The sequence below is a fragment of the Asparagus officinalis genome, unplaced genomic scaffold (genome assembly GCF_001876935.1).
Source record: "Asparagus officinalis unplaced genomic scaffold, Aspof.V1 AsparagusV1_Un782, whole genome shotgun sequence".
NCBI classification, from domain to species: domain Eukaryota; kingdom Viridiplantae; phylum Streptophyta; class Magnoliopsida; order Asparagales; family Asparagaceae; genus Asparagus; species Asparagus officinalis.
The window spans coordinates 28,963-42,003 of record NW_017973041.1 but is presented as its reverse complement, the minus strand read 5'-3'; the positions used below and the strand labels follow the sequence as shown (position 1 = coordinate 42,003).

General features: G+C 42.4%; 1 protein-coding gene and 1 pseudogene across 1 annotated transcript; one reads left to right on the top strand and one right to left on the bottom strand.

Annotated features, from left to right (window-relative positions):
• Positions 1 to 2,134: 2,134 nt before the first annotated feature.
• On the top strand, positions 2,135 to 5,512 carry LOC109828160 (annotated as a pseudogene).
• A 753-nt stretch (positions 5,513 to 6,265) lies between these two features.
• On the bottom strand, positions 6,266 to 9,318 carry LOC109828161 (uncharacterized protein At5g65660). The gene is given in 3 exon segments (XM_020395189.1): positions 6,266 to 6,853; positions 9,038 to 9,222; positions 9,225 to 9,318. Coding segments are annotated over 3 exon segments (396 nt in total). The 3' UTR covers positions 6,266 to 6,736.
• Between the last annotated feature and the right edge of the window lie 3,723 nt (positions 9,319 to 13,041).

The window sequence follows — 13,041 nt, the reverse complement described above, 5'->3', positions numbered from 1 at the left end:
AGTAATAAATTGTTTGTTAAACATCATCAAAACAAGAAGGCCAACATATATATATATATATATATATATATATATATATATATAGATTAATCGGTATCATATGTCATATGAGGGGATTTTCTCATATACAATAATGTGGCACAATCTCCACTAAGTATAGTTATGAAACATTATCTCTCCTACTTTATTCACTTGGTGAAAATTGTGCCATATCATTGTATACGATGAAATCCCCTCATATGACATACAAATATATGATACTCATTAATCTCATGAGTTTAATGGAGGTCATTGACATAGGAGGGGGGAGTTTCCTCCTATGGAGCTGATGTGACTTAATATCAGCCACAGATCTAATAATTATGAGCTGAGGTAATTTTGCATAAAAACTTAATTGTTGAAAAGTGGAAGACAGCTATCACTCTTCTCTCTCTCTCTCTCTCTCTCTCTCTCTCTCTCTCTCTCTGTAAACGATCATCACTCTCTTCTCTCTCTCTCTCTCTAAACTCCTTTCCCCATCTCAATTTCTCTCTCATCTCTCTCTTCGCTCATTCTCTCTTATCAGTGTCGACGTCGCACTTCCTCCATCGAGTATCAGCCAACCCCTCTCTGCTACTCGCCTTCGTCCGCTTCTAATGACGACGAACACCCTTGCCGACCTCCCCTTACCTTTTTGATCGGATCTGCTCAGAAAATTATCTCGTTTTTGGGTATTGTTGGATAAAAATGTCCTTAAAGCTGCCTGCTGTGAAAATTTTGAATAAAAATGTCTCGTTTTTGGGTACTGTTTTGTTTGGCCATTAATTGTTTGGTTGAATATGCAGATGAGGTTGATTGTAATACCATTTGTAAGAGACCCAAGATACTTATACCTTAAAAAGCTACTGCTAGAGTGAGAAAACCCAGAATTTTATATGCGGATAATTGTCAAATTTAGGGTGAAAATATCTTATCAGATCTAGGATAGATGGAATTTAAATTTAGGTTGATCTTACTTCTAGGATAGAAGTTCTCTTTCAAAGCACCCAAGATAATATGTTATCAGCTTATTGCTCAATTCGTTTTAATGTTAGAGCTTTTGATTTGTTTATTTGAATCTCTGTTCGTTGCTTGCTGCATCTATCATAGATTCAATTCAAATTAATTAAATAATTATTAGCTGTGAATTTATGCTATTTGAGTTCTAGTTTATACCATGTGAGTTCTAGTTTATGTCATATTAGTTCTACTTTATACCATGTTAGTTTTAATTTATGTCATGTTAGTTCTAATTTCTGTCATGTTAGTTATAATTTATACCACGTTAGTTCTAATTTACACTCATGTTATTTCTAATTATTAGCTAATAATTAGTAATACATTCTCACAAGTCACTTCACGGATAATGCGGAGATACATTCTCCCATGCTGAAATGACTTCCCTTCCGGTCGTCAGCCGACACTTGTAAAGAGAAGGATGACTCATCTTCCAGCTCACGCTTTGCCACCGCCATTCTGTATGGCCGAAATGACCGTTCTACCACGGACCTTCACGCTATATATAGATGTTATTCACCATCAGAACGGGAGGACCTATAAAAACCGAGGAAAAAGCCCATGAAATCAAGGCAAGAAACAAATAACAATCTAACTCTTCTAGTCCATCCAATCTGAGAGATGATAATCTCTAATGCACGTAGCATAAGGACACATAGTTCTAAACTCCACTCAAGCTCATGTTTATCAACTGACTTGATCGTCGGAGGAACCATTGGGGAACCGGTCCCCGCCCTCTCACGAGTTATTTCTGTCTGTGCAGCACGGACATCAGACCCTCATTCAAGAACTAGGCGTAAAGCTGGAGAAGGGAACGGGTCCACCATCATCCTTCACCACCACCCCGCAACAATCCTCTTCTGGATTAATTGGCTGTTTGATACCGAGCATCAACAGCTACCAAGCACAAAAACTTATGGTTGGTACCAAGCATACCCATTTCTCTCGTATATAATTTGCATATATTAGGAGATAAAAAGTTTTATGGATTAATTAAATTCCGTAAGCTACCGGACTCTAATTTATCCAAACCCCATCTCACATCCGCCTTCTTTTGTCCTGTGGCGCTGACCAGAAGGAAACAAAGCGGCTGGCACACCCTTTTTCCTTGCCTTTTAGCGTTCCTTTCCCCTATGAGATAAGAAAAGGGTAAGAGAGGGACCTTGAGAAAAGAAGAGATTTTTTTTTAGAAAGTAAGGAAGGCGTGGTGTTGGGATGGGAACAGGATGGCGGCGAGCGTTCTGCACGTCGATCCGCCGAGATCCGGAAACGACATCAGCATCAGCATCAGCGTCAACAACAACGTTGGAGCAGCAAAGTCCAAGCACCAGCAGGAGCTTTGTGAAGTTGGGCATAGGTATATTCTCCGGATCAGGAGGAGGAGGAGGAAGTAATCCTAGCAGCAACCAGTCCACCCCTCGTTTGCGTTCTGCCACCTCCACCCCCAGATGCCGCACGACTACGCCTCCTCCACCGTCGCCGCCGCCGCCAGCAGGCCTTGATCAGAAAGCCCGAGGCTACAATGCAAGACCACCACGGCGCTGGCGTCAGATGCTGCTGCTGCTACGTCTACTTCCGCAACTCCCAAAGCGTCATCGTCGCCAAATAGTAGGGGGTTCTACAGAGATCAGCCCGAGGCTATTTCGCCTCCTCCTCCCCCAGATCCCCTTCCAGATGTTGGCTCTTCAATGACAGCTCTTCGTCTCTCGAGAGTAGAAAGCGTACCCGCTCTCACGCATCTCTCATCCCTCGTCCTCTATTATTACCCTTTTCCCTATTTGTGTGTGATATGTCCCACGGATTATTTTCCCTATTTGGCTGCCTTAGTTTAGCTTAGCTTAGCTCGCTGCTATCCGCTGTTGTAGATTGTGATTATGAATTAGTCAAGTAAGCGAGCTGCTCTCCCTCTCTCTTCTTTGCGCTGCAACGATCGGCCCCTTTCCTCTTGCTCCTGCCGGATAAGGGGGGATAAGAATAGGAATAGGAATAGGATGCTTTTTGTTTTGGCTGTAATGCAGCCGTGGTACTTGAATAGATCTTAGCTTGTGAGGCGCTTCTTCTTATTTTGGTTAATCTCAGATTAATTTTGATTCGAAGTTTGATGGAGATAGAATCGTTTGTTTGTTTGTTAATGGGTGCAGAATAGATGCGGCATATGCGGGGAGGGCGTGAGGAGTAGCGTGGGGGCGGTGTTTACGGCGGAGTGCTCCCATGCCTTCCATTTCCCCTGCATATCTTCCCGTGTTCGGACTCAGGGATGCCTTGTATGCCCTGTCTGCTCCGTTACCTGGAACGACGCCCCTTTGCTCGCTTCCTCCCTCCAGCCCCCTTCTCCTTCTCCTTCTCCTTCTCCTCCCGCTGCTCCTCGTCCCAGCGCATCTGTCCCTGCTCGACGACATCGCGGTCGTCACAGCACCAGACGGGATGGGGAAAGAACATCCCTTGGCGGCAGCGGTGGTGGTGGTGGTGGTGCAAGTATTAATCCCAAGATCTATGACGATGACGAATCCCTACAACCCTCTCCCACTAGCCAGGTTGCTGATGGGTTACTGCAATTCAATCCCATTCCCGAAGAACTAGAAGCAGAAGATGGTGATAAAGGTGATGGTGATGACGATGGCATCAAGGCTGCACTCACCGTGGTACAGGATTCTCTGGCTCTAGTCTCTACCAGTCGCAACCATCTGACGTACGTGGTATCCATCAAGGTCAAAGCACCTCCTCTTACCCCACGACCACAGTCTATTGCTGCTGCTGCACCCACATTGCCGGTGATGATACCTCACAGTCTGTTGGATCATCCTTCTTGCCGTCCCCCTATCGATCTGGTGACGGTTCTTGACGTCAGTGGAAACATGACAGCCACCAAGCTTCAGATGCTGAAGAGAGCCATGCGCCTGGTCATCTCCTCCTTGGGTCCTGGAGACCGTTTATCTATCGTGGCTTTCTCAGTTGCTGCAGCCAAGAGACTTTTCCCTTTGCGTAGGATGTCACGAACAGGCCAGCGATCCGCCCGTCAAATTGTCGATAGGCTTGTTATCTGTGGAACCACCCAGGCTCAGGCTCAGGCTCAGGCTCAGGGTGACTGCTCTTCCGCATCTTGCATGGGTGATGCCCTTCGGAAGGCTACCAAGGTCCTTGAAGACCGCAGGGAGCGCAATCCTATCGCCACAATCATGCTCCTGTCTGATGTTCAACGTCAAGGGCATGATCAGCAGAAGCAGCAAAACGTGCATGCTACCACCCCTAGAAGATAGGAGTCAGAACAATCAGACATCATCGGCCACACCGTTTGCCCACATTGAGATACCAATCCATGCTTCTGCAAGTTTTCAAGACTTGCAGAAGCAGAAGCAGCAGCAGCAAAGAAAGAGGGCAAACCCTCCTAACAGCGGTATGCTTCCAGTCATGGAGGAAGAGAATGCCTTTGCCAAGCGTATGAACGGATTGGTGGGCATGGTCTTGCAAGATGTCCATCTCCAGTTCACCTTACCGTCTACATCTGGTGTCGTATCTTCTGTCTATTCATATTCCTATGGTGGTGCCAGTGAATGTGATGGTAGCATCGGCCAGGCATTTTCCCATGGGGAAGGAGGGAAGTCGGTTTCCCTTGGGGACCTGTACGTAGATGAGGTGAGGCAGCTGCTTGTGGAGCTCAAGGTGCCCAAGGCCGCACTACTTGAATGTCATGCCATGTCCAATATATCAATCATGTGCAGCTACAGGGATCCGCTTACCCGAGATGTGATCCGCAAGCCCCTGATCATGCCAATACCAACGCCCCTTCAGTCCCAAGACCAAAATCAGAGACAAACCAATAGCCAGTCTCCTGTATTGCTTCGTTCTTTCTCATCCTCTTCATCAACAAGGACTGCACAATCCAACCGAGATGATCAACAGCAGCTGAGGAACCTGTTTGTAACAACCCGTGCAGTGGCAGAATCAAGACGCCTTGTGGAGCTGAGTGACTTGGATACAGCTATCCACTTGCTCTCTTCTGCCCGATCCCTTCTGCTCCAGCACTCGACAACTGCTGTCGTTTCTAACACTCAGAAAAAACTTGTTCTCAGATTGGAGGCTGAGCTACAGGATCTTCAAAGAGTGCAGCAGGAGCAGCATCAGCAGCAGCGGAGATCACCGTCTCATAGGAGGTGGAGCGAACAGGCATTGCTAGGCGAGGCTAGAGGCGGAGGAGGAGAGCCACTCACCCCTACTTCGGCCTGGCGTGCTGCCGAACAGCTCGCCAAGGTGGCTATCACGAGAAAATCCCTCAATCGGGTCAGTGATCTACATGGGTTAGAGAATGCCCGTTTCTAAGACCAGCCCACCTTACGGCTCATGTAATGTTGTCTGTTAGGCTGCCAGAGGATCTCTATGTTTGTATGTGTTAGAAGCGGAGAGAGCGGGAGGGGTAGAGAGTGCGAAATTTTATAAATATTACTATCCTTTTTTATTGTTTTGCCCCTTTTCCTTCTTCTTTTTAGTATTTTTGAAACCAAGACGCATCGGTTAATAACTGGTTACCATGTCACGTAGTGAGTGCCTTGGTTACACAATGTCACATAGTGACTGCCTGATGCGTTGGCAGGTAGGAGCACTGTACGACTCCACTCTATGTTGTTCCTCTGATTGCATTGCAATAAAGAAAGGATAAAAACTTCAATTGTAGCAAAGGGTTCATCCTGGATTAATTGCTCCTCTGTTCCTTCCTCAAACAAGAGCGTACAACTCGTTCGCTGGTTGATGTTTGAGTTTAGAACGCCGCAAGCTGTAATTTTGAAGCCCATTTGATCAGTTGTGGATTTAGTGGCACGGTAGTTTACTTGGGAATTTTAATGGGTTTGAAGAACAATCTCAACTGCTTGGGCATTAATTGATCTGAACGAGCGCGAATTCAAAAGAAGAATTTTGAGTAGCAGAGTTTTGGACTGACAGTTTTATGTCAAAACTAGCTTAACATTCAGGTTCCCATGTGTACGCACGTGCAACCCATGCGAAAAGTTTTCAATAGAACATACTCTTGTTGAAATTAATTTCGGCCACTATATCCATCCCTCGAGAGAGAGAGAGAGAGGATTGTTGTTGAAAGTACAGCCTCTAGATGCCCGGCCATATTTGCTTCAGAATCTTTAGAAGAAAAAGCAAGAGTACTAAAGAATTGCAGTTGATGGAGCATCGCCCTTGCACAATTATATCAAATGCCTGATCATGCTACCAGGAGCAGAAAATAGTTAGTATTTATTGAACAAAATGTGAAGTATTAAAGAATACTTTGTTTACAAATACACCTTCTCTAGTGCTATAGGATTGTAGCTAGCTAGCTATCATCACTCGTTTTCTATTTCAAGTGATCAGAAAAGCAGAAGATGAGGATCGTTACCGCTTGCTTTCATATGTGATGGCAGGTATTTTGCATTAAACTCCCATGAAATCTCATGGGAAAGTTCCTGGAAAATGACTTTGACCACCAAATATGGCTTTTCTAGGAGTTTAAGAGCTAAGATAATACAATCAATACGGTTAAGTGAATGGTTAAATACTTCTTCGGACAAACTTGAGAAGGCTAGAAAATGTTTAATTACAAGTATCAAAGAAAATTAAGAAGAAGAGATCACAATCTGTAGGAATCTACAGGTTGAGTTGGATGCGATTAATTAATGGAAGGAAAAAAGCACCATCTCTAGTGTTAATAACTGGGGCATTAGCATTGGATAGAGATCGCGTGGGAGTGACAAGGACAAGGCCAGGCAACGAATTTTGGAATCTGATCTCCTGGCATTATAACAGGCAAGCTCTCGTAGGTTTTGTTCTCTGCGCCCTACAAGAAATAAAATATTGGGCATTATAATTAAGCACCAGAATTTACATGACTCGATCACGTCAATCATTAGAACAATGAGACGAATCCACACATTACAAATCCAGAGTAGAATATATACGTATTCGTAGCCATGAATATAACAACCGTGACCCCTAACTAACTCCCTCTCTTGGCATACATGCATACGCTCTTTCCTCGTCATTTCTTCTTCGATCTTATTCAAACTTTTCTACCTTGAAATTAATGAAATTCACAGCATTTGAATGTTTCTCTCTGTCAATCCATCCATATTAGAAACACCCTAGCTAGTTTTATAAATTGGAATTGAGATCTATCTTTAAGTGTTTCTCTCGGATAACCTCCCGTAACTCTTAAAACAGCACAAAAATCCCCTTTTAAGTTTTGGGGTTCTTAGAAAATTACCACCTTCAGGTTTTCAACTTTTTCCAATACTTAAAACACAACATCCCACACCCTATATACCCCCACCAAAGCATGAATTCCAATTTGTACAGAGAAAAATATGTATCTCCCTACGTAGTTTTAACCATCGATCCGTGTGGAAATTAATCGCGGCTACAAGAGTTGTATGACTCTTGTCCTCTTTAGGCACAAAGAAGTTGGGTCCAATAGCTAGCATGCAACTCGATCATAAGGATCCCGTTTTTGCATCTAGTAGTATCAAAGTAGTATAACTCTAGTAATACGATCCATTATCACTAATCTTCCCACAATTTGTCTTCCAACCAAACAAAAGAATAAGAAAAAGTTTCAGGAATCCACATTATATATATATATATTAAACAATAAACTTGTATAAATACAGTAGACAACGTTTTGAAGATAAAAAATGTTGTCAACTTATAAGAGAAGGACAAGAAATGAGTGTATTAGTAGCACAGGGACGTTGGATATACGTACGTTAGATAAAGTGAGAATAACCTGTTGAGATGATTGGATGATCGATGTATATATAATTGGATGCAACTAATAGTAGAAGAGTTATGGCTCCTGGCCGGATAAAGACTGCTCTTTGGAAGCAATTAAGGATTATCTAGCTAGTAATAACTAATAATTAATTTAACGCATGCAGTAGATTATCCTTAACATAACTAAATGAAAAAATAAAATGGGATTTAGGTACTCGAAACCCAAAATTTTTGGGAAACCTCTTTGTTGTTTTGCACTTAATATATAAAGTGCCTTTTTTTTTTCTGAACGCATCCAATCGCTTGTTTTTCAAAATTTCCCTAGTGAATTAAGGAATTTCATTTTAAAATTTGTAGTAATGAATATTTATCGTAAATTTATCAAATTACTCTTCCTTCTTAATTTCTCAAAGTATCTATATTAATTAGTGCAAAAGATCCTTTAAATTATTTTGGTAATAAATTTTATTCTATATTCATTTTCTTTTAGAAATTATCAGATTGTTTCTTAGTAGTAAAAACACTGTGCGTAAGTTACTTCTTACCATTATATCCAATATTACATTTTTCTTTTGATTTATAGATCAGCCAATTAATCCTTCTTTCTTCTCAATTTATTTGAACAAATGACATGTTTTGTTTATTTTAAATTAATGTTTCATAAGTTTTATGGTTTATAAAATCATTGAAGATCGAGTTATCTTATTGTATTTACTAAAATTAATAAAATATGTCACGATTACTGACTTTATACAAACTTTTTATAAAAAGAATTCGAACCCTTTACTACAAAATTAATTATCTTAAAAAAACTGTTTTATATCTGAAGAACTGTTAAAGGAATTTATTGAACGTGTTATGATTTCAATGTTACAAGGTGTTTATTAACTATATATGTAGAGGAGAGAGAGAACAGCAATTAAGCGAGAGAAAACCTGAGGTTTCGTGGAGGAACAATAATTAGAGGGATGTAACGGAAAAGATTATAATAGATTAATAAGCAAATTATAGTCGCCCGCACATGAAGTTCTCGTGTACTCATAGGTTTGATTAGTTTGATTAGATAACTAATTAAGCCTTGTTAATCGCACGCAGGGCCGACGGACGGCACAGGACAGGACAGCGAGATGCAGAGGAAGACGCATGAAGCGGAAAGAGTAATTCAGAGTTAGGAAGTAAGTAGAAGGAAAGAGTAGGTAGCTAGAGTAGGAAAAGTAAGTAGAAGGACTATTAATTAAGGAGTTCCTCCTACCTGATCATTTGGAAGCAAATAGCTTGGACGTTGCGGGGTGATGGAATGTGGCAGATGAGGATCAGTGTATGAGCAGCAGCAGCAGCTGATATGATGAGGATGATGATGATGATGTCGTAGTAGTAGCGGGGAGAAGATTAAGGCGGCGCGCGGGGGCGGACGAGAGCGAGGCTTGTCCCAGTGGGTAAGCAAGAGAAGATACCACTCAGACAGAACACGACGATGAGGAGCAGGGCTGTTCCCAGTGGAAACCCAAAGTTCGGCCTCGAGACGTTCTGCATGGCTACTAGTACTCATGGGCGTCGGCGTTGTCAGATCAGCACCATCCATTATTATCCGCTCGCTTTCTCCATCCTCGCTTCATCCTCCTCTTTCTATAAATTGTGCTGCTAGCTGCGACCCTGCTCTTCTTAATTTATGTTGTTGCTTATTCGTTCTCCTAATTTTTTTTCTCGCTTCTGGCTGCTCTCGTGTTTTATATCACCAGACCAACCAAGTGCATGCTTATGCAGCACCCACTAACCTAGGCGCCATAAGTATATGAATGTAGCTAATGTTAAGTGGGCCCTAGTAGTCTTTGAAATTCAAAAAGTGAAAAATTAAGGCCAGGTTGATTTCACAAAACCCCCTAAACTTTTTTCCTTTTCTTTCCTGTCTTTGTTTTTGGGGCGGGGGGCGACGGGTCGGGTGTTAGTGGTTTGTTTGACTACTAAGGATGGGGGGGACGCGTGCGGTGACGATTAAGCCAGGTTGGGTTTGGGTTGGGGAGGTAGATGGGGTACAGTTTAAAGGGGTTATGTAAGATAAGCAAAATTTAGAGGGTTCATGGGCTACAACACATCCCAGAGGTTTAGGGTTTTTTTTTTTTGTAAAACTAACCCAAAAATAACCGTGAAAACATCCCGCGTGCCAAAGTTACAAAATTTAGGAAGATGATCGAACTATGTATATTTATAGGTAATAAATGGAATGTACAAATTAATAACTAGAATTATTTATAAAGAAGTTCATGACAACTAACTCAATTTACATACACCCGATAAAGAGACAAAATACCGTTTCTACCACCGTCAAATGACCTGTACTCATCTCCGTAACAGCTGCCGTACATCTCTATCTCCACCCATGCCCATGACCGTCTTATGTTCTCTTTTTCTTTCCAACCTTCACCAAATCGAACCCATCCGCGCGCATACTACGCCTTTTTCCTCGATCCCTTTATTTAATAATAATGCAGTTAAAGAGTAAGACAGAGGATAAGAGTCGACGTGTCAGAAACGAAGCAGAAGAAACGAAACAACAGGGCATATCCCCTGGGTTTGTTAGTGGTGGAATCCAATATATTTCCAAATAAATGCATAAAAATGGGTATCAAACCATGTTCATATTGCTTCTAGCTGCTCTATCCACTCTCCAAATCTCTCCCCCAATCTATTGAGTTCGAATTTATATCTACTAATACTCCTATATATATTAAAAAGGATTAGCTACATCCTGGTATCTCATGGTATGATACGAGTTGCCATGCGAGCACCCTTTGCTCGCAGAATTACCAAAAGGTGGGTTGAGAAGAAGATAACTAAAACACAGAACAATTCAGTATGACAAAGAAAAATACCTTCTCTAGATTATAAAGAATTAACTATTACAAATCTCTCCCTCACAATCCCACTAAACCCTAATACAAAGATTATAATCTCTCTCTGATCTAAGATCTCATAGATCACGCTCTCTGGTTTTCAGATCTGATGTTTAGAAACCCTAAACAACCCTTTATATAGGTGTACAAACGTGGATGACAATCTGGTAAATAACCAAGTCCAAAACTAACAGGAAAACACGTGAACATAAACCCAAATGAACTAGGAAACCTTCGATGAGTTTATGAGTCGACTCATGACCTCATATGAGTCGACTCATAACTGATGAGTCGACTGGTCAGCAACTTTTGCTAACAGGGCTTGGTTTCGTGAGTCGACTCATGCCTGTGTGAGTCGACTCATGACAGGCATGAGTCGACTCAACCTGATAAGTCGACTCATGCACATGTATGAGTCGACTCACGAGCTGAAAACTGGATTCTTCGAATATGCTGCTCGTCGTCTCTTTCCACGCTTCCACCTGTGTTCCACTGTACTGTTTTACACCACTATTCTCATACTATCATGAGAATCATCTATCATCAAACTCCCATGAGGATCGCTAAGCTCCCGAAGAGAAGATACACCCGTATCATGAGTCCTCTCTTTAGGAACTTGAAGTCCCGTTCAAGTTAGAACTTTTACTGAGGAAACTCTCGAACTCCTCCATCTTTTCTGCACCATCTGACCCTACTATGAACCTGATCTCGACGTCCGGTCGGAAACATCTCATCCATCCCGTGTCTCGTCTTAATCACCTTTTGCCTCAAGTTGCAATCCTTTATCGATGGCTTTTCTGGAAGTCTAATACATAACGAGACAAACTTCTTGCTTGCATTCACTAGTCTCTTCGCTCGCGTCACCGTCCCCAAGCTTGTCTCCCTCGGAAGAGATACCGAACGAAAAATAAACTTTTCACCATCCTTATGAAGGTGTACTTTTGAGCCCGCCTCTCGTAGATCGCATATCTATCCCATAAGTACGGATTGCCCAGTATAATCTGACAAACATCCAATGGAATGACATCGCACGTGACCTCGTCAATATACGACTCGTGGAGCGCAAATCTGACAATGCATTGATCAACTACACTCAGTTTCTCCTCCTTCTGAATCCACCCCAATGGATAGGGCTTCAGATGCTTAACCGTCTTCAGACCCAGCTTCTGAACCAATGCCTCGGATATCAAATTCTTCTCGTGCCCGAATCAACAATGGCATCAACCAAACTGGTTTTCACTTACAACTTAAGAACAAAGAGTTGCTCTCTCGGGTCGTCGTCCTCTTTCGTGGTCTGCTTTCCCATCATAAGGTTGAGACTGCTGTTAGGCTCTGTCATCCCCGGGACTTCTTTCGGACCTTGAGCTATCATGTATGACTTTTTCTCCTCCTTCTTCTTCAACCCTCTTGGCTTGAGATGAGGATACTTCTCCCAGCACCGATCAGCTGTGTGCCCTGTCTTCTCGCAGTGACTACAAATCAGCCATGCCTTCCCTGGATCACCCTTCTTCTTCTCCTCCTTAAATTGAGAACCACTAGACTCGCCTCCCGTCTGTTTGGAGTCTCCCTTAGCCTCGTTGCCCTTCTTTTGCTTGCCCTCGAGGGCAATAGCCTTTCACGCTCGTCTCTGTAATTGATTCCACCGTGAATAGCTTCATCTCCTTTCGGATGTACTCGCTCAATCTCGCCATATACTTCATAAACACGAAATATTCTTCTGTTACAATGTTGAGGACCAACGTCTGCTGCTGGAACTCCATGGTGTATTCTTGAACGGTTTGATTGACCCTTTGGCGTAAGCCGTACTGTTTTCGTCAAAAGTTGATTTTGTTATGGAATTCATTATATCTTCGACCGATTACAATAAATTCGAAAGAGATAGTCTTTTTATAAGACTTCTTTTACACAACAAAGTAAAAATTACAACTCTTGAGAAAATAACACAAAAAATCGTTTATCGATTCTTGTTTTATGGGACTTTGCCTGTGCCGGGAGTGCTTTGGCTCGTGGACCACCAAATCAGAGATCGTGAAGGGGTTTAGAGATTCTTCCTTCGTTTATCGAAGTGAGAATTTGAAACGAAGATCTTATCAAAGTAAGACGATCGTTCTTCTTAAGATCAAGTCAAAGCTCGAATTTCAAGGAATCACACAAAGAGTTCAAATTTCACTGTTCTCTCTATTCTCTTTGCTCCAATTGCTCGATAAAATGCTCGATCCTCGTCAGTAGTGACCCTAGGGGGATATTTATAGCCTCTGGGACATGTAACTGAAAAACACAACAAGATGACCAAATTAAAGCTGCGAGACAGTGTTTACTGTCTCTGCGGCCGAGACAGTGTTTGTTGTCTCGGCCTCCGAGACAG